Below are 22,801 nucleotides of genomic sequence, written 5' to 3' on the forward strand. Positions count from 1 at the left end.
GGAGAGAGAGAGAGAGAGAGAGAGAGAGAGAGAGAGAGAGAGAGAGAGAGAGAGAGAGAGAGAGAGAGAGAGAGAGAGAGAGAGAGAGAGAGAGAGAGAGAGAGAGAGAGAGAGAGAGAGAGAGAGAGAGAGAGAGAGAGAGAGAGAGAGAGAGCATACAAGATGTTAGCTTGCCTGAGGTCCTGTTGTACTGTTAGTCTTGAACACAGGTTGTTCGTTGTTAGTACTGTGTTAATCCTTTAGTACTGCGCTACTGTGTTAGTAGTATCACACTGTGTTAGTCCTTAATTAATGCGTTACTCCTGTAGAACTATCTTAGTACTGTGTCAGTACTGTGTAAGTAATTTAGTACTGTGGTTCTGTGGCCCTCTTAAGTATTCCAAAGTATTTCTGCCTTGATGTGGGCACTCAGCAGCCCTGGAGTCAGCAGGGGCTGGGGGAGTCAGCGATGAGTTTGTGTGTGTTTATATGTGTTTCTGAACAGGTTGTTTGTGTATGTATTATTGTGCCTGTATGTGTTTGTGTGTGTGTTTCTGTGAAGTTCTGTGTGTGTGTGTGTGTGTGTGTGTGTGTGTGTGTGTGTGTGTGTGTGTGTGTGTGTGTGTGTGTGTGTGTGTGTGTGTGTGTGTGTGTGTGTGTGTGTGTGTGGGGGGGGGGGGGGGGGGGTTTGTGTGCGTGTGTTAATTGGGTTCAGGTATGTGTTGCATTAACACCTCCTGGTGTAAACAGCCTCTTTCCTGTCTAACAGACCTGCTAATCAGCTAGCATGCTGCTTATCCCCCGCTCTGGTTAGTTACGCAGGTTAGCCTCACAGGTTAGCCTCCTCACAGGTTAGCATCCGCACAGGTTAAACTCCTCACAGGTGAGCATCCTCACAGGTGAGCCTCCTCAAAGGTTTGCCTCCTCACAGGTTAGCCTCCTCTCAGGTTAGCCTCCTCACAGGACAACCACCACGCAGATTAGCTCCACATGTTAGCCGCTATATGTGTAGCCTATATCAAACATCAACTCTTACTGATCAAAATGCCCCGCTTGTGTTTTATCTTCACAGTTTATACTTCTTGCGGTTTGATCAAATGGACTCACTCCTCATTAATCTCCTAATGACAACATCTGATGTCAAAGCAATTTGATGTGTGTGTGTGTGTGTGCGTGTGTGTGTGTGTGTGTGTGTGTGTGTGTGTGTGTGTGTGTGTGTGTGTGTGTGTGTGTGTGTGTGTGTGAGGTCACACATTCCTCCAGAAGTGTGGTCACCTGGTCACCACCTGCTACACTCTGGCAGCATCGTTTCCCTGGCAACAATCCCCCTCCCCCGCCGTGCGTGGTAGCACTGGGTGCTAGCGATGGCGTCAGTGATCACATGTCACCGGGGCACGGCGGACAGAAAGGCCCCTTTGTTGTGCGATCATCACTTCAGGTTAATCCCCTGTTGCCGTGGTGATACAGGGTGTGGTGATGGAAGATGCCCCCTCCCCCCCCCTTATGGATGCTTGGATGAGGTTGCCGTGACAACCATCTCATGTAGGTTGTGTGTTGACAGGAGGAGGCTGTGAATGTGTTTCAGTGTCAAACATTTGATTACATTTCTTTCCTCTGAAGACCTTATAAGGGGATATAACAGAGGCGATTCCTGTCCAGAGAAACTATGCACCACAGACAGACAGACAGAAAGACAGACAGACAGACAGACTCTCTCCTCTCTCCTCCCCTCTCCTCCCTCCTTTCCCCCTTTCCTCTCTGGCGGTGGGGGTCAGGCAGGTCGTTCATTAGTGTAGGAGGAGCCGAGTGGTTTGGGTGCGCTGGTTTTGTGCGCGGGTCTCAAATGTCACATCTGCATAATTACCTGTTTACATCAACAGCCTAATGTCTGCCTTTTAAATGTTAGCATGAACAGTGCGCCGCCGCCGCATATGCTGAAGGCCACTAATTAGATCTGAAACACAATGCATTATTGGTAAACTGGGGCCCACGTCGGGCTATAGGTGAGAGCACCACCTACACACCAATACCACCCACACACCAACAGGTCCTCTGTGACATATAGTTTAGTGTTCACTAGTCCTTTAGCGCTTTCACCTTATAGAGACTTTCAGTAAAAAGAAAATGTTCATTAAGGAGCAGGTAGGGGTTAGACAGTAGAGAGACATTAAGTAAGTAAGTAAGTAAAATGTATTTATAAGGCACATTTAACAGTTTTCACTGGCCAAAGTGCCGTACATGGTGCAAAAAAAGGCATTTAAAAGAACACATACAACATATATAGACAGTACATGAAAACATAAAAATAACAGCATATCACAAAAGGGGAGGAAAGGCCAGGGAGAAGAGATGTGTTTTGAGCCTAGCTTTAAAAATGGTGACGTAAGGAACATCTCTAATGGAGGGCGGCAGTTCGTTCCAAAGGCGGGGGGCAACCACAGCAAAAGCCCTGACACCCCTCTGTTTTAATCTAGTGCGTGGAACGTGCAGGAGACCCATGCTACATGATCTAAGGGACCTGGGAGACGAGTGGTGATGGATGAGCTCTGTGATGTAGGGTGGGGCCAGGCCATTTATGGCTTTAAAAACCATTAGTAGGAATTCTGTGCTGGATGGGCAACCAGTGGAGGGATGCTAGAATAGGGGTTATATGATCCCGCTTTCTGGATCTAGTCAGCAGCCTTGCTGGGGAGTTCTGGACCAGCTGAAGGCGAGGGGAGGAGTGATTGAGGGAGTCCTAGGTAAAGGGAGTTGCAGTAATCCAGCCATGTTGTGATGAAGGCGTGTATTACTTTTTCCAGATTGTGAATTGATAAATGGGGTTTCATCTTAGCAATGACTGTGCTGGGAAAAACTGCTCTTGACTACAGGAGCAATTTGCTTGTCAAAGCATAAATTCGAGTCAACGATGACCCGGACGACCAGGTTTCAGGTGTGGGGTTTGATGTAGGGGGAGAGAATACCTAGGTTGGCTGCGCGAGGTTTTTTAGATTTGGAAGGGCCAATAATAGCGACTTCTGTTATGTCATTGTTAATTTGTCGGAAGTTACTTCCCATCCAAACTTTTACCCCCTCAAGGCAGTCAAGGAGGGTCTGCAGCGAGTCCACAGATCTGAGAGGAAGGTATAATTGCGAGTCATTGTCATAAAAGTGAAATGAGATGGTATGCTTCCTGATTATATTGCCTAGAGATACGTATAGGCACAATAGAACAGGGCCTAAAATGGACCCCTGGGGGACCCCACAGGACACAGGGGTAGAGGATGAGGAGAACTGGCCGATAGACACTGTGAAAGACCTATTGCTAAGATAAGAGGAAAACCATGGAAGAGCTGTGCTACTTATACCAACCCACTGCTCGAGGCTGAAGAGGGTGTTGTGGTCGACAGTGTCAAAGGCGGCATTGAGGTCTAATAAAATCAAAATGTCATTTTCTCCAGAGTGTAGAGTGAGGAGCAGGTCATTCGTTACTTTCAGCAAGGCTGTCTCAGTGCTGTAGCATGATTTAAAACCTGGTTGGAAGGGTTCCAAAATCTCTGCATGTTTTAAAAGGGCAATCCTTTGATAAAACCACCTTTTCCAGGATTTTTGAAGCAAAAGGTAATTTTGAGATAGGGTGGTAGTTTCTTGGACATTTTGCAGGCAGATTATGTTTTTAAAGCACTGGCTGGACAACCGCAAGCTTAAAACTTGCTGGAACAAAACCCCTGGTCAGGCAAGAGTTGATGATGACCTGAATACTTGGCCAAAGGGGTCTTTCATTATTTGGGAGGGGACAGCATCGTTAGGAGAAGTTGAGGGCTTCGTGACCCTAACAATGTCCTTCAGTTCCTCTAGTGACACTGGTAGGAAATGGTCAAAAAGAGCTGAAGGCCTAACGCCTAAGTGATGCAGGGGAGTGTGTCTGGTGATGAGGGGGTGAAAGACTAATATGATTGTTTTAGTCAATAAAACATTTAAAAAATGTCATGCAGATGTCGGTGGATGGCTCGACTTGTGAGGGGTCTTGTTGATTGATAATTGAGTTTAAAGTGCTAAAAAGGATTTTGGGACGATGGACGTGTTAACTGATAATATCGGAAAAGTGTATAACTCTAGTTGCTTTAACTGCTGTTTGGAATGTTGCTAGAGAGTTCTTGAAAATCTGGAAAGAAACAGTGAGGTGATCCTTCTTCCACTTTCGCTCAGCTGTCCGACAGGCTCGCCTGAGAGAGCGGGTGGTTTCATCCAGCCATGGTTGAGATATATGTTTGGGGCGTTTGAGCTTAAGGGGGGCAATAGTATCTAGAATTGCTGAGCATGAGGAGTTTAAAATACTCAGTAGTTCATCGGCACAAGGGGGGAGGGGAATCACTCGCAGTTAAAATGGAGGTAGCAATCACTATCCAGAAAGCTATCTGCAAACTGTTCAGCAGTGAAAGGGTCTATGTAGCGTGCATAGTGATCAGGGGATTTGGCTGTGCATTGAGGGTCAGAAATGTTATTATTGAATACAATAGGTTTGTGCTAAGGAAGGAGCAGTTAGTTTGACAAAGTTCTCCAAAGAACTTCACCCGCGCCCGCACCTAACCAAGTCTCTGTTAAGAACAGAGTTCTAAGTGTTGTTGAGTGAAAAAGTAATTTAAAAGGAACGCGTTCTTAGACACCGACCTGGTGTTGAGTAGCGCCACTTTTGACGCCAGTGAGATAGAGGATTGTGTACAGCGACGAACTCCAGAGGGCGGAGGTTATCCCCATGAGCTCCACCGCCAGGGCCAGTCGGTTTTCGGGGGATGCGGGGAGTCGAGTGAACCGAATGTTTTGAAAACGCTGTGCGGGGTTGATCGGAGGCAGTGAGATAATCATGCGGGGATCAATGCCCCCATTTCTACGTTGTCTGGTCGACGATCGGGTGAGCGGTGCCGACAGCACAGTTGGAATGGTGCTATCAGATGCGGCATGGAAGTGGATTTTACGCCGACTCGGTGTAAATACCGGGGCCGACGTGCGATGCAGAGGCTGGTGCTTGATTTTGGCCGGTGAGAACGCCGGCGCACCAACAGCGACAGGTCTGTGGCTGGCAGGTAATTTTATCAGCTAGAACAATAGAACGATAGAATAATCCAAATAGGCTCGAGCTGTGACTACGTTGCACTTATCGAAATCCGACCGGAGGAAGGGGAGGGGGAAGGAAAAGGGAAAAGGGCAGATGTATACAACACAGACCCGCAAGCAGCGGCAGCCATTCGCACAAGGGTACACTCTACCGGATAGACAGTGCAGAGACAGGTCATTAAGGAGCAGGTAGGGGTTAGACAGTACAGAGACAGGTCTTTAAGGAGCAGGTAGGGGTTAGACAGTACAGAGACAGGTCATTAAGGAGCAGGTAGGGGTTAGAAAGTACAGAGACAGGTCATTAAGGAGCAGGTAGGGGTTAGACAGTACAGAGACAGGTCATTAAGGAGCAGGTAGGGGTTAGACAGTACAGAGACAGGTCATTAAGGAGGCCCACTATGCAACTTCGGGCATTTCTTCGCTGTTTTCTTGGTTTTGGCACGCACATTTCTCTACACAGCGCCCCCTACAGCTTCGTAGTAGATATTTCACAACACTGTCGTAACAACTCGTTGACGACCCTTCCCCATGCACTTCTACGCGAGCCATGTGCATTTGTTTTCAAAGAAGCCGGCGAATGCGTGGAGCCATGTCCGAAGTAGATGTTCATAAAGTGTAGGCAAGGTTATACATTTTTAAAAGGGTGTATTTGTATTGCAATAAACATAAATCCATCTTTTTTATAGTTGACGGGGAGAATTTATATCCTAGATTATAATTGTTTTATCTTAGGTTGAACAGAACAATCAGTGTAAGAGGTTTGGCCAACATAATAATCTAAATAAACAAGAACCTGGATTCGGGGATTCAGTCTGTATCTGGGGGACGAGACAGACGAACAGCAAAACACCAATGGAAACAAAGGTGTTTATATGGTTGCAACCAAGCAAGCTAGAAACATACAGGGCTCACAACAAAACGGTCGAGAAAACAATTTTTACAGGGCTCACAACAAAATGGTTGAGCAAACACATTTGTACAGAGACTATCAACATCAAGAATACCACGAAGACAAAGGCCACCCAAGGGTACTTTCAATTTCAAAAGCAACACGGCCGGGTCGGCGTCTGATTTTGCAGTCTTCTTTTTCTTTCAGTTCACGCTATTCCTGAAAAGCTTGCCCAACGTTTACTCGTGTCTGGCCTCTCTGCCGGTCAGTCTCCCTTTTCTCTTCTTCTGTTCCTCCGACATTGGGTTTCTCAGTCTATTTTTAGTCGGCTGATCTATGATGAATATAACAATCCCTTAGTGACTCGTGTTTATATCGAGCCGGTTCCGTGTTTGGGGGTCTGTGCCGTAAAGCAATTCGTTACTTCGCGAGACCCGAGACTCACGCGAGAGTGGGCGGCGGGTCGCCGGCAGAAACATATTCCTTTTCTCCGCCAAGATGCGAAAAGGTGAGTCGAAACAACGAACAATCGAAAAAAAAAAGTATAATAGAACCATCGCAATGACTCTTAGCCTGTTATATTAAGGTAAATCAAGCCAAAAAAGTTGCATAGTTCCCCTTTCACTCGTGTCTGATCTCATTTCTGGTCCATTCTTCTTTTGTTCCACCGACGGTCGCCTCTTGGGTCCCTTATCAGTCGATTGATCCATGATGAATGCAACAATTGCCTCGCAACTGGCTGTTTATATCTAGCCGGTGCCATGTTTGGGTGTGTGTCTGTGCCGTAAAGCATTTTCGAAACTACAATCTGACTACATTTTCGAGGATACTTCCGCTGCGTCACATCCGGATTGTGTCGGTCCGAACAGAGCAAGTTGCATATGCGCTTTTTCACCGGTGAGGCGACATGGGTAAATGACACACCCACCAATCGACCCAGAAATGGATGCAGAACCATCAGCATAACTCTCAACCTGCATACTTAATGTAATTTTGGCTAAAAAAGTTGCATAGTGGGCCTTTAAGGAGCAGGTAGGGGTTAGACAGTCCAGAGACAGGTCATTAAGGAGCAGGTAGGGGTTAGACAGTACAGAGACAGGTCTTTAAGGAGCAGGTAGGGGTTAGACAGTACAGAGACAGGTCATTAAGGAGCAGGTAGGGGTTAGACAGTACAGAGACAGGTCTTTAAGGAGCAGGTCATTCAGGCTAATGAATTGAATCGTATCAAACTTTCTCTCTCTCTCTCTACCGCTCTCATATCATTTCTTTCTTCATCACACACGCACACACAGACACACACACACAAACACACACACACACACAGTGCTGCTGGGGTCTGAAGGGGGAGTTAATTTGATAAAATGAGTCGTGTGTTCGATTCCCCCCATACATATTATAATTAATATAGATATACTCAGGGTGTCCTGGATTTCAGGGGGCCCTGAGAGGGGGGGCGTGGTTCAGTGTGAGCTGCCGGTGGTCCAGTTGGGACACCACGGACTCGGAGGAGGCTTGGGGGGTCCCGGTTCCTGGGTCATAGGTCACGAGGGAGGGCGAGGGAGGTGGAGCTCTGGTGGACGCATCCGGTGTGTATGGGTGAGGGTGTTGTGTGTCTGTATGTGTGTTGAGTCGTGTTGCGAGCTACAAATAATGTGGCGCCGATCCTGTCCAGATGCATGCTGGGTAATTAGTCGGAGCAGCATGTCTGCGTTTTCTGTTGTGAGCCTTCATGTTTCCTGTTTGTGTTTGGATGCTGGGGAAATATTCCCAATGTGTGTCGTAGTGCTGGAATGGTGTGTGTGTGTGCGTGTGTGCGTGTTTGGGCGCTGTCCGCACCTGAGGAATGAAGGCATGGCTTGTTGAGCATCCTGACTAATGAGCTCTTCAAATTAAAAGCGTGGACAGCCATGTGTTTAATGCGTCTGTGTGTGTGTGTGTGTGTGTGTGTGTGTGTGTGTGTGTGTGTGTGTGTGTGTGTGTGTGTGTGTGTGTGTGTGTGTGTGTGTGTGTGTGTGTGTGTGTGTGTGTGATGCCCTGACCTCTAACCTCTGACCTCTGACCTCCCCAGTCCACCAGCGGGCCGCTCTGGAGAAGGAGGCGAAACTCAACATCCTGGAAGCCGGTGTCGCTGAGGTGAGTAAGCCAATCACCATCCTCCCCCTCTATCCCAGCCAATCACCAATCTCCCCCTCTCTCCCAGCCAATCACCACTCTCCCCCTTCCTCTCAGCCAATCGCAACGCTCCCTCTCTCCCAGCCAATCACAACACTGTTGCACTCTCTTGCACTCACTAAGAGAGGGAGGGAGGGAGGGAGAGAGGGAGGGAGGGGGGGAGGTCTGAATCGTGGGTGTCAATTGAGTGGGATCAATACCTCGCTGAACAGGAGGCAATTAGAAAGATACGGATAAGGGAAGGCAGAGGGGAAGACTAAGAGGGCGACCACTCCTAGATATTCATTCTTATTAACACACACTAATAATAATAATTAAACACAGATATAATAATAATTAAACACAAACTAATAATAGTAATTAAACACGCATTAATAATAATATTTAAAACTTTATTCAATTATTAAATAGAGTAATATCTTAAAGTCCATATGAATTAAAACATAACATTATACATATAGTACTATTTTAAAGACGATAGCTGTTAGATATTCACATGGATAACATCACAGCTCTGAGCTGCCCGCTTTGTAAAACACTCTTCATCATTCTGATGCTGATTCACCCCAGCAACACTGTGTGTGTGTGTGTGTGTGTGTGTGTGTGTGTGTGTGTGTGTGTGTGTGTGTGTGTGTGTGTGTGTGTGTGTGTGTGTGTGTGTGTGTGTGTGTGTGTGTGTGTGCATGGACGAGGCTGTTAACAAACACCTTTGATATGCTAATGAGCTGTACAATTGGGCACCAGGCCAAGTGCATGCTGGGATACCACTGGAGCCGGGGTGATATATATATATATATATATATATATATATATATATATATATATATATATATATATATATATATATATATATAACCTGTCTCTGTACTGCCTTACCCCTACCTGCTCCATAATGACCTGTCTTTGAAGTCAATGGAAGTCCTTTATATAAAACTATCTACTAAGGTTATTTATGTGTGCGCATGAATTCTTTTGAGGCACGTTTTTGTCCGTTTGTGTCTATGTGTGTGTGTGTGTGTGTGCACATTTACTGTGCACACACACACTTCAACATCCCACACATTTGTGCATTGAGGCAGACAAACACACACACACACACACACACTCGGAGCCCTCCCACATCCGTCTCTCACCTGGTGGTACGTGTGACATCATCCCCCCCGCTGTTGGGGGCTGCAGGGAAAGGTCTCCTCTAGACGGGAAGGGGGGGGGGGCGTGTTTGTGTGTCTGTGTGTGTGTGTCTGCATATGTATGTGGTGTGTGTGTGTGTGTGTGTGTGTGTGTGTATGTGTGTGTGTGTGTGTGTGTGTTTGTGGGGGTGTATACATGTGTTTGTGCATGTGTGTATGTGTGTGTGTAGGAGGGGGCTGCACCCTGGGTGGGTAGAGACATGTCCCTCCCCCCTCCTGTTATTACCGCGGCGACGACATCCCAGAATAGCCAGGTCCCCAGAGCCAGCGGGGGGGGGGGGGGTGTTAGTGGTTGCCGTCGGTGATGCTGGTCGCTGTAGCGATTTGTTTTAAAAGCCGGTATGGACGGGAACTTACAGAATATACAACAACTACACACAGTACTTTATATACAAAATTGTACTTTTTAATACTACTGCTAATACTACGTTAGTACTGTGTATTACATAGCGGGCTGTAGTGAGCTGACAGGAGGCTTCCGTTGTGTTGTTGTGTTAAGGCAGGTATAGTGGTCTGAAGTGAGTTGACGGGAGGCTTCTGTTGTGTAGTGTTGTGTTTTTGTGTTAAGGCTGGTATACTGTGGGGTATACTACGAACCTCGCTGAACATACCCAGGCTTTCTGGGTAAAACCTGGCTCAACAGAGACGCAACTCGCGATCAGAGTTAAATGGTACTACTAAGCTCACTTAGGATTCGATTAGTCAAGCCAGGTTTTCCGCTTTAGGTTCAATGCGCGTTCACGTGAAAGGGCCGTTTATCGCATCATTTTACTCACCTTTACAAACTGGATAGATCAAGCAGTCTATATAAATGTGTATAAGTGAAAAGATTCTGCATATTATCTATAAAATAACAAATGCAGAATTGTTCACCATTAATCCCAATAGAGTGATGAGGATTTCAAAATGCATAAGCAACGTCCAACCTGCCTTACTCTATAACTTAGGGAATTCAATTTAAATACACCCTTTGTAAGAAATGTATCGCATATGTTTTCAACCGCTGAGAGGTAGCGGCTGTAGCGTAGTGGATTAGTATAAGACCTGAACGCCAGCGACCGGGGTTCAAATCTCGCCAGTCTATCATCATGCCTTTTACCCCCATAGATGTGGTGCCAGCACGGCCTTGAGAATATGGGTTCAAGTTCGAAATAAGCACAGAAATATAATTCCATAACCTTTAGTGAATAAGTATTCCATATACATGAGAATTGGGACTTTTTAAGCTTCACATAAATGCGCGTCACTTGGGAGACGAACCCCGCACGCAGAAATTCAAGACTGACGCGCTACCTCCACTCTACCACTCTCTCACGGAGACACAATGTGCAACAAGTAGAACCTGCATCTCTCACAAAGAATATTCTTAGGCAATGCCAAGGGATCGGTCACGAAAGAGCCTCTGTCGGAGAGACCCCTGTACGATACGGGCTCTGAGGTCGACGGGAACACCCAGTAATGGTGACGCCATTGTCAAAGGAGGGGCTAGGAAGCTGCTCACGCCGATCCAACCCTATAGACTTAGCTGACCTGCTCCCGACCAGGTCTGGTTCAGAGCATAAGCTAAAAGAGCTCGACTTTCGTGTCCCAGCTAACCCAGGCTTTGAGCGCAACATACCTCGCTAACCCACTAATCAAGGTTCGTAGTACAGGCCACTGGTCTGTAGTGAGCTGACAGGAGTCTTCTGTTGTGTTGTGTTGCGTTGGTTTGTGTTGTGTTTGTTGGGTTAAGGCAGGTTTAACGGTGTGCAGTTATCTAGTCTAAAATGTAAACGTGTAAAGCGATCAGGCTGAACTAGTAACTTGAGCGTACTACACGGCTTTTCTAAAGGTTATACTCGGATAACAGCTCTTATCTTAATAGATGGAGATGTATACGCAATAAGTCTCCTACACAACCAGAACTACTACCTGGCTAACCTGCTTAACCTGGCTAACTGCAATCAGATGGTAAACCCGCGGTAACCTGGTTAACATGTAATAACCTGTACTAACCTGGTTCACCTGTACTAACCTGTACTAACTGTGCTACTATGGTTAACATGGTTAACCGAGTTAACTGTCCTACTATGGTTAACCTGGTTAACTGTTCTACTATGGTTAACCTAGCTAATTGTCCTTATCTCCAGCCCGTTCTGAGGCTGCTTGTGTTAACCGGTGAATCTGGCAACCCTGCTGGGTGACGCTCTACTGCCACACTGTTGCTAGGTGACGGCGGAGAGCAGGGGCTTCTGGGTACTCGGCTGAAGTAGTGAGAGGCAGACGCAGGTCCACTGGGAACACTCCCCACCAGTACAGCCCCTCAGTCCGCAGTACCGGGTACTAGACTGAGTAGAATTGCATCAGGGTTCTTAGTAGTAGTAGTACTGCATCAGGGTAGAGTACTACAGTAGTAATGCAGTAATCAGGGCAGTCATTTCCATGGAGGTGAATGTCGGTGATGATGATCAATGAGATCATATTATAATAATGATAATAATTCATCTTTGTTTCTAATGTTATCATTTGTAACAAATAATAAATAATAACCTTTATGATGAGGCACTAGTTTCACAAAATGCTTTGTCAAAAAACAAAACAAACACACACCAAAATTCCCCCTCTCCCCCCCCACCCAGAGGGTCTCTCCCCCCACCCAGAGGGTCTCCCCCCCCCACCCAGAGGGTCTCCCCCCCCACCCAGAGGGTCTCTCCCCCCCACCCAGAGGGTCTCTCCCCCGTCCCCCGGTGGTGGAGCGCCCCTCCCACCCAGAGGGTCTCTCCCCTCCCACCCAGAGGGACTCCCCCCCCCCACCCAGAGGGTCTCTCCCCTTCACCCAGAGGTTCTTCCCCCCCCCCCCCCCACCCAGAGGGTCTCTCCCCCGTCCCCCGGTGGTGGAGTGCCCCTCCCACCCTCTCTCTTCTTCAGCAGAGGACAGCAGGACAGATAAGGATGGACGCCGGGCAGTGATTAGATGCTGATAGATCTGTCCTTTCAGAAGGACATCTGAGATCCAGCCGTGGTGTAGAAGGTTGGACTAACACCTCTCACCACCGGGCACTGCTGCCAGATTTGGCCAGATTTCGCGCCCAATCTGGTAACACTGCCTCCGGGGAGAGGATTTGGAGCTCCACCTTGACTGCATCCTCCCAGTGTGCCCTTTCTTTGGCCCTGAGCCGACCTACGCTCAATGCTAGCATGAGCTGGCCTAGCAGGCCCGCGTGTTAGCATTGGTTTATAGACAGTGGTTTATGAGGGGTCATCCCTATGTTCCCCAGGTCCTATGTTCCCCGGATGCAAAGGGTTAGGTTCAGGTTTAGGGATATGGTTAGGGTTAGGGTTAGGGTGAGCCAATCACAGGCGAATCAGAGGCGAAAAAGGCGGTACTTGCCCCTACCATCCTACGAAAAAAAGATTTGCTCACAGGGTCACACATCCTACGGTCACATACAAAGCGGGGCACATAGGACCCGGGGAACATAGGACCCGAGGAACATAGGACCCGGGGAACATAGGTACGCTCCCGTTTATGATTAGCGTTAGCATACGTCGTTAAAGTGTGAAACGAGAGCGCTGTATGGGTTAGGACTAGGGATGGGAATTGATACGTTTTTATCAATATCAATGCCATTGTCGATTCTGCCTATCGATCCAATTCCTTATCAATTCACTTACCGATTCCTGAGTAGTTCATTGAGTGGCAAAAAAAGAGTTCTAGTCCTCTGCACCAAAAGTAACCATTTTAACCAACCAACCTGACGCAGTCTATTCATACGCCGGTAGACAAACCCCGAGAAGCCCAATCCCTACGAGAGCTCCCTGCGCTACGGCCATCCGGAGGCGCACAGAGCTTTTGGCCGTGATATTATTATAAAATCATATTATATTATATACTTTCATATAAAGAGCTCCGGGAGTCGCAAACGGCAACAATCACTTTCTCCTCCATGCTGCAGTTCACCCCGGACTGCACTGCACTGAGTTGGCCGGTTGAACGCTGATTGGCTGTTACGTTACACATGTCACTCAGTGGCCAGGCTGTTGAACGCCGATTGGCTGTCATCACGCAAATGTCGCGTCAAAGTTTAAATATCTTTGAAGATTGATAGATTGCAGGGACCCTTTTCCCAGAAAAGGGTCCTATATTCCCCGCTTTTCCCAAAAAGGGTCCTATGCTCCCCGGTATGTATGGCTGCAGGGGAACATAGGAGCCTTTTTGGGAAAAACGGGGAACATAGAACCCGGGGAACACAGGACCCGGGGAACTTAGGGATGACCCCTTAATTCCATGCTTGGTAGAGAAATGCTTTAGCATGTTGCTGGTGTTTGCACCCTTACACGAAATGATAGCATTGCACTGATTACATACGGCAGAATTTTCATTGCGTTTGGTGAAATGGAGCCAGACTTGCGATCGCTTCCTACTCTCCACGATGCTGCCTTGTTGTTCGAAGGTTGTCGGCGCGCGCAGGGTCGTCGCAAATTTTTTGCGTAAACCGGAAAACGTGGTGCGGAATCGTGAAGAAGAATCGATAACGTTGGAGGCGTATGATTCCGATGGAATTGGTTAGTTGTAGAGATGCGCGGATGGGCTATTATTTCATCCGCAACCGCATCACAAAACGCTTGATCCGCCCGCCATCCATCCGCGAAAATTTTTTGGACCAATTTTCAAAACCGCACCCGCCCGCCATCCGCCTGTTGTTTTTAGGTATATGCGCTGCTGACGCGAGGCTAGAATGTTCTTGCCTGTTCTTGAAAGGAGACTGATCCAATGCCGCAAAGATATTTAAAGGATAAAGTCCCTAGTATGAAAGCCTATTGGCTATGTTGTAGCCTATCCCCAGAATATTATCAGTGAAGTGACGTCTGTCTCCGATCGATGCACAGGGAGAAACTTTAAAATAGCCAGGTACATCGGACCTGACCTTACCATAGGCTAGTAGGCCTACATTTTTTTATCATTGTAATAAAACGCAATTTGGTACACCATTTTAATATGGTTATATAGCCTACTGTGTTGTTGTTTTTGCAAAATGAAAGATAGCCTTTTAAGGAAACGCCGACTCCAGCCTATTAATTCCGAAAATTCACCGCATTGAAGGCTATATAGGCTACTGTAACAAGCCCAACACTTGCCTGCTTGCCTTGCAAATCAAAGTTTTCCGACTATTTTTCTTACCTTCTTTCTTAGGTGTTGATGTTACTGAGCTAGAAGTTTAACTTGTTCTGCACATCTCGCGCTGCCAATGCCTGATGTCACTTCTGAGTCAAATCACTCCATCATCTCTTTGAAATTCCATATTCCACGAGTGGTAGGCTACAATGACTGGCTGTTTTAAAATATAACTTATACGAAACAAAATAACCCAGGCAGTTTCATCTACGAGACGTTAAAGCTTCTTCCAATACTGACAGCTGTCTCATAACTTGCAGGTTTGTGGAGACGCGACATGGGACGGATCGTCACTTAATTTAAACTTTTTTGTTTCCGTTAGTGTGTGTGTGTGTGTGTGTGTGTGTGTGTCTGTGTGTGTGTGTGTGTGTGTGTGTGTGTGTGTGTGTGTGTGTGTGTGTGTGTGTGTGTGTGTGTGTGTGTGTGTGTGTGTGTGATAGAGACAGAGAGGCCAATTTACTGCCTGATGAGAATTGGATTATTTCAAAATGTGCTTGGAAGTAGGTAACGACATTTAACAATGTGTATATATTTTTGAATTTCGTTGGTTAAACCGCCAACCGCCCGAATTTAATTAAAATATTATTTTTTGTCACGTCACCCGCCCGATCCGCAGTTTAACCGCGGAGTCCGCGGTTGCCACCGCCAACCGCGCATCTCTAGTTAGTTGGAACCGGTTCTGAGTAGGAACCGGTTCTCGATTCCCACCCCTAGTTAGGACGCCCGGAGAATCTCAAAATGGGGTTAGCGCGGATTAGCCCGCCACGCTAGCTCCTTCTAAACAGCTCAGGACAATGCGGTTCAGCCGGCCGGCGGCGTCCTGATGGGAGAGCTGCGTGGGTCTTCCTGTTGGCGCTATCGATCTCCTTCTGCTTGTTCTATATGGGTCGCCATGAGCTGGAGATTAGTGGTGCGCTCTTCAGGATGTGAGGAGAGGGACTGGAGCAGTGAGGGGTTAGATACAGCTCACCAGTCAGCAGGCAGGGGTCAAATCCCCAAAGCCGGGCTCCCAACCAGACCCCTTTCACCTTGTTGGTTATGTTTTAATCTACGACTTGTATACTTTAGTTAATCATTGTAACTGTAGAAGAGGTATTTGTTAAGGCTGCCGCTACGGACCGTAATGAAAACAGAAGAACACGTGCAGCCTGACCCTGTTCGTTTGGTTCAGGAGTGAAACCCAGAGCAGGTCCACACGGTTCAGGAGTGAAACCCAGAGCGGGTCCACACGGTTCAGGAGTGAAACCCAGAGAGGGTCCACACGGTTCAGGAGTGAAACCCAGAGCGGGTCCACACGGTTCAGGAGTGAAACCCAGAGAGGGTCCACACGGTTAAGCAGACGAACCCCTGCTCGTTCTCCTGGTCTCCTGAGCGGAGAGCTGACCGGTATCTGTTCACGCTGGGGAAATAGCCACCGGCCATTTTTAGTCACGTCCTCCGAGACTCCAGTATACGAGAAGAGGGGGAGGGGCCCATCCCTGGAGGGGGGGGGGGGGGTGTTGTCATGGTGATGACATGGGTCAGGTCCACCAGGGTGCTGCTAATGTTGAATAATTATGCAGGTTCTCGCTCCCTCTTGCGCCCCCTCTCAGTCACAGGAGCAGTGAACTCGGCCCCTGATTTGTCAGTGTTTGGAAAAACAAGAGATGACTTTGATGAATGGTGCCTTAATGGCAACACAGACCAATCAATGGCCTCGGAACACAGCGGCCACTGCAGGAAGTTTTGTCACCGCGCTCACGGGTCACATGTATATTAATACTCTGTGTGGTTCGCAGCTCAGCAAGATGTAGCTCTTATTAGCTCCTGTTAGCTCCTGTTAGTGCCTGCTAGCTGGTGGCTGCGCAGAGAAACACTGACATTGCCGCTACGGCAGCTAAGACAGCTAAAACTAGTGTTTCAACTACAGCTAAAAGTACAGCCAAAACTACAGCTTTAACTACGGCTAAAACTACAGTTACAGCTATGGGTACAGCTTTAACTAAAGCTAAAACTACAGCTACAGCTAAATCTACAGCTTTAACTACAGCTAAAACTTCAGCTACAGCTAAAACTACAGCTTTAACTATATGCCCCGTTTACACCATCCTGCTAATGGCCGCTAATGGCCGATGGACCACCGATGTGGAAGTCGGGGTGATTCGGGTGACATCGGGCTAAAAATGTATGATCGGGTCAATTTATCGGGATAGCATTTACACATACCCGATGTTATAACGATAACATAACGATTTATGCCAGGGAAGACACCCGAAGTGCGTTTGGCGTCATTTGACGTCATTTCGAATGACGCCAAATACGTCAAATGGCGCGTTTGGCGTCATTTGGCGTCATTTCGGGAGAAGGCCAAGGGGAGACTGGTTTAGACTGATATTTATTTATATATTTATTAATATTACAATAGCGATTTTATAATAATAGAACGCCGGTTCTAAATGGGCGAAGTACCCCTTTAATTATACAAGTAGGACATCCATCCATCACCCCCTATTTATACCCAAGTGACAGATTGAGGGTCTTCCTTAACACAATCTGGTCACAATCGTTATTTGTCGTTAGTCCATCGGTATAATTCGGCCTGCAATCTGTATGTTTCGGGTTACATTGGCTTACATCGGGTCTAATTCGGGTAAAAAATAAATTGCGTGACTCTATCGGGTGTAATTCGTGTGCATTCGTGTAATAAACGTGCTATTCCGTATGTCTTCCCTAGAGACGTCGGGTGTCTCTCGGGGGTCTTTCGTGTGTTGAGGTTGCCGATATAAAGACGATAAAACACGATAAAGCGCAGAAGATTAACGAATATAGCCGATGTACCCCAGGAAAATTCTCGAACGACTTGCGATGTCTTACGTTATACTCCCGTTCTATTCCCGATTATAGACGATTAGCCCATAGCAACACCTGGTAACCGATTCTACCCCGATAGACCCAAAATTAACAAACATGTTCGTTCTTTGCCGATGTTGCCCGATGTTGCCCGATCATTGAGCTTTTCTTCCCGTTGTCTAACGATGTTCCCGGGAAGAGTAACGTGTTTCCCGATGCAACCACGCTATTTGCCGATGTTATAACAATAGCTGCTGATTTAGCCATCGGGCACCATCGGGGCCCACTATTGGCTAGGTGTAAACAGGGCAATAGCAAAAACTACAGCTACAGCTAAATCTACAGCTACATCTACAGCTACTTCTATAACTACAGTTATTAGCGTATGCAAGTTACTCTCGCCAAATATGCTAAAGTTATGGCAGTCAGCTGTGTTCATTGGGTCCAGAAGAGTACGTTTTAACCCATGGCTCTCAAGTCTCACGCATTCGGCGTAAGACACACGCAATTCAACACACACGCTCACAAGCCACACTTCGTATTTCTCATGCAGGGAAATTACCAGTATAGCGCTCACCAATTTGCGCCTATTTAACAGTGAAACAGGTAGGAATCAAATGGGTTCCCCATACGTAGGGTAACCAGACGTCCACACCGAGTGACATGATACAGTAGCGTGGCTCCGCCCGCCTAAGTACTAGGGTTTTCTGCGACCAATCAGAGAACAGAGGGAGTGGCTGAGAACAATGACGTTAAAGTCAGCTCTCGTTGACGGATATCTTCACGCATGGTGTTTTGTTTGTTTACAGCCTACGTGCAAAATGATCCCCGGCCAAACGTTAGCGAATGGTAATGGCAGATCCAGAATGGCACTAGGCAGATCCAATAGTTTTAAACTTCGACGGACACCCGCCTTCAAGTGAGTTAACGTTTGTCAATTGAAAAGGTCCAGACTCTCTGTACAAATGAAATGAAGTACGAGGGTCTGGTAGGACCAGGCTAATGATACATATATGAGGAGGACAAATTAAAAGCAGGTTGCTGTCGGGCGCTTCTTTCCGAGGCACACCGTGCTTCCACTGGAAATACAAGCTGCTGCCGCTTCAGTTGCCCAATACTGTCGGCTCTGCAGTCTCGATCCACAGTGGGCAGCGGGCTTCAGATCACCACAGCATCACGCCAAACGTAGCCAAAGGGTCCTCGGATCGCCCCAAATAGGTTAACTAAATTGGTCTCCTTAAACCACTACAATTACCCTTACGCTGCATGTAAATCCAGCCAAGTCACTGCAATCAGACACACACACTTCACATACAGGCATTAGTTAATCGTTTATTTCATACTGCAGTAAAACGGTGTGCATTATAACAAAAAACGAATAAAAGATCAAATCCCCCCCCCCTCATCTTGATATCAAATGTCCTTAATAAATACATTTTATTTGATTTGATTAGCATTTTACAGACCGATACAATGGATAGGGCGTTTAGTAAGGTCCACCACCATTGCTTCTCTCCCCATAAAAAGCTGCAAAATTTCATACATTGAATTTTGCATGTGACTTTGGCATGTTGAATTTGGGGACCTTGAAAATATTTAAGTACATTTCTTTAACGTTGAACATTTGATTTTGAATTTTTTAACATTGAAAAAGTTAGAGAGTTATATTCAGAGGCAAAAAATCCAGATATGTTACTTCAATGCATAAACATTCAGTGCTTAGAATTCAATGGCTTTTTACTTTCAAAATCCGATGGCACAGATTTACTTCCATATCTCTCTCTCTCTCTCTCTCTCTCCCCCTGTTTCCCGGGTCTCGGCCGGTAACTTGACCAAACAGGTCTGTTACTGTCAGGTATCGTGGTTGTCATGACGGCAGTAGGCCCGACACGCCTTGCGACTTCCTCGCTGCCGTAATCAGGATTGCATCACGTTGGTGTTTAAGAAACCATCCTTTCTGCTCGCAGCTGTTTCAGACATACGTTCAATAAAGAGGTGTGCAGAGAGAGCGGGGACAAGATTTAGAAACGTAACACTGAAACCCCTCCCTCCCTACTCCTAACTCCTTAACTCAAACCATATCCCTAAATGTGAGCTCCGGCTCCTTTCAGGGATAGTGGTTCAGGTGTTCCACTCCCCGCCCAACAGTTGCATATCCACAGTCAACCTGCTAGGTAAAATTGTTTTTACCTAACAGGTTGTAGGCCTCCTAGAGCCAGATGACCCCTGACCCCTACCTGTAGGCCTCCTAGAGCCAGATGACCCCTGACCCCTACCTGTAGGCCTCCTAGAGCCAGATGACCCCTGACCCCTACCTGTAGGGCTCCTAGAGCCAGGTGACCCCTGACCCCTACCTGTAGGGATCCTAGAGCCAGATGACCCCTGACCCCTACCTGTAGGCCTCCTAGAGCCAGGTGACCCCTGACCCCTACCTGTAGGCAGTCTCTCTTGAGGAGGCTGAACCCGGCCCCTCCTGCAGATGTTGGGTCCTACTGTACCCTGAAGGGTTGTGTGTTCCCGGGCCCTTCCCCGGGGCCCCCCAAAGGCCTCCTATCATACACATGATGGCTCTTTTGTACCGGGGGACATTCCACAAGACACGGGGGGGCCGCAGGAATCCAGAATATTCTGAGGGGTACAATGGGCGTTGTGATGGGGGCTGTGTCTGAATGATCTGTCATTTAGGAGGAAACAAGAGGGCAAGAGAAAGAGAGGAGGGGGGGAGAGGGGAGAACCAGGAGGGGATAGGGGGGAGAGAGGGGAGAACCAGGAGGGGAAAGAGGAGGGAGACGGGAGAGAGAGAGGGGCGAGAGTTTGGGAAAGAACCGGGAGAGGAGGGAGAGGAGCAGGGGGAGAGAGAGGAGAGATGGGGAGAGAGAGGAGGGGGAGAGGGGAGCGGAGTGGGGGAGAGAGATGGGGTAGACAGGAGGGGGAGAGATTGGATGGCGGAGAGGGGAGAGCAGAGAGAGGGAAGAGGAGAGGGAGAAGGAGAGAGGGGGGAGAGAGAAGGGGGAAAGAGGAGAGGGAGAGATGGGGCGGCGGAGCTGCTCCGGACTGAGCCGTTGGTACCTCCTGGTGGTGTTGTCGCTCTGTTTCCAGGCGACGGCCAATCCCAGTGCCCCCCCTCCCCTGGCAGTGGGACTCCCATCACAGTGAGGTACTGAAAGGAGGCGCCGTGGGGGCAGGTGTCAGAAGACCCATATTTAGTCGGCTCATTATGTATATATTATACGCTATATATAAACACACAGCCTCCTTCAGCACAGAGGGCAACACGGCAGAGCCCGAGAAACAAAGATCGGATTTTGGTCATAGCCCCTCAGATCGTTCGGATCCGTAACTCCGATCCTCAAATGTAGAGGCAAGAATAAATGTTATCCCAACATTATCGACAGGATATACTGTATCAAATAACTCGTAATATTATGTTATGCCATCAAATGATCTTCCAGCAGCACTGTGTTTGTGTGTGTGTGTGTATGCTTGGGTTGAAGAAAGAAAATATATGAGAGAGAGACAGAGACAGAGAGATACAGAGAGTGAGAGCATCTCTTAAAGAGAAAAGGTAAAAAACAGTTGCTTTTATCGTGCTGCAAATGGGATATTAGAGCCTAAAGCTCTCTCCCGCTCTCTCTCTCTCGCCCTCTCACTCTCTCGCCCTCTCACTCTCTCGCCCTCTCTCACTCTTTCAGCCTCTCTCTCTCTCTCACTCTGTCTCGCGCCCTCGCTCACTCTTTCTTACCTTTCTCTCTTTTCTGTTAGACCTCAAATAATACTCTCTCTCACACACACAGGGCAGAGTGGAGCTCTGCCATCTCCAGCTGTCGCCAGGGAGACAAAAGGAGGGGGGGCTGAGGAGGAGGAGGGGGGGGTTGAATAGAAAGATAAACTGAAGAGCCCCCCCCCCCCCCAGTAAGACCCTTGTCATGTGCATTAGGCAGAATCTCCTTCAGACCCTCCACATGATAACACACACACTGGCATACACACACAAACATACACTTACGTGCAAACGCACACACACACACTTACATACCCAACCTTACATACATACACAATTACATACACACACACAAACATACAAACACGCACACACAATAACATGCACACGTACACAAGCACACACCCACACACCTACATACACACACACACAAAAATACACTTACATACACATTCGCAAACACACACTTATATACACACACACACACACTCGCAAACACACTTACATACACAAACTCACTCACACTTAAACGTACACACACAAAGACCTTTCCATCATACACACCTACACACGCACAAACACGTACACAAACATGTGCACACACTCATGGTGCTGCCTCCTCCATCGTGTCAAGTGGTCTGTCATGCTAGCCTATAATGCTAGCTGCTAATGCTAACCTATAATGCAATCCGCTCATGCTAATGCTATCTGCTCATTGCCAGCCACTGATGCTAACCCATAATGCCAGCTGGTGATGCTAACCTGTTACTCCGACCACTTGTTAGCCTGATAGGGTATCCACACACACCGGACATGACGAGCATGTCTGTGTGCGTTTAGATGTGTGGTTCAAATGTGTGTGTTTGTGTCTCAGAGCGAGACTGGGGAGGGTGTAATCATTTAATTTAGTAAAGCTAGATAAATAAATATGTGCGTAAAATGTATGTGTTTGAGTGTACTCTAATGTCTGGGTTGAGGTGAATGATGCTTCTACAATGTTTTATTATTTTTGATGGAATTCTGTTTTAAAGCAAGATGAGAGTTTAGATATTATTTTATAAATATTACATTCTAAAGGTCTACATAATATTTTATATTAGAAATTAAAAGCTTTATTTGTTGAGTCCTCTCCTTTTCTATCCTTGTTTCTCCTCTCTCCTCTACTTCTCCTCTCTCCTCTCCTCTACTTCTCCTCTCTCCTCCCCTCTATCCTTTCTCCTCTCCTCTGCGCTCCTCTCCTCTGCTCTAACCGTCGGCAACATGTGGAGTAGTCGTTGCCGTGGCAACGGAGGGGCTGTGACATGTGCTCGAGACAGGCAGCGCAGGGCCGCGCGGTATAAAGGAGGGGCTCGCGCCGCACCTCGTCGAAAGAAAAAAAAACTCCCGCTTCTCCGCTCATTCCTCTCCTCTCGACGCCGCGTGGAGGTTCCCGCTCACCCCGACACGAAGATCCGGACGACGAGAAGCGGCTCGTCCCGGTGTTCCCGCGGTTAATGTCCGTCGCACCGGGAGAACTTCCCCCGAGTCGGGCTCTTTACTCTCGGCGGGCGGACGAAGAAGAAACCGGTTCACTTTGCTTTGAGGCGGCGGGAGAGAAAATGCGCGACGCAGGCGACGGACTCCCCCGGCGGAGCGGGGTCCGGGCCTGGGTCGGGTGGAGTAGGACGACCCAGTGGAGCGGAGTCCGGGCCCCGGTCGGTGGAGTCGGACGACCCGGTAGAGGACGGGCTTAAGGCTCACCCGAACCTCGGTAGGCTCCACACCGGGACACA

At 47.8% G+C, this 22,801-nt stretch overlaps 1 protein-coding gene across 1 annotated transcript in view; it reads left to right on the forward strand.

Moving 5' to 3' along the window:
* ptprn2 (protein tyrosine phosphatase receptor type N2) overlaps window positions 1-22,801 on the forward strand; it is a 64,659-nt gene that overhangs the window by 14,254 nt on the left and 27,604 nt on the right. Inside the window, exon 11 of the mRNA XM_030364437.1 lies at window positions 8,031-8,095. Coding sequence (XP_030220297.1) covers window positions 8,031-8,095 — 65 coding nt within the window. The remainder of the gene's footprint in view (window positions 1-8,030; window positions 8,096-22,801) is intronic.

This window comes from Gadus morhua, chromosome 8 (genome assembly GCF_902167405.1).
Source record: "Gadus morhua chromosome 8, gadMor3.0, whole genome shotgun sequence".
In the NCBI taxonomy this organism is placed as follows: domain Eukaryota; kingdom Metazoa; phylum Chordata; class Actinopteri; order Gadiformes; family Gadidae; genus Gadus; species Gadus morhua.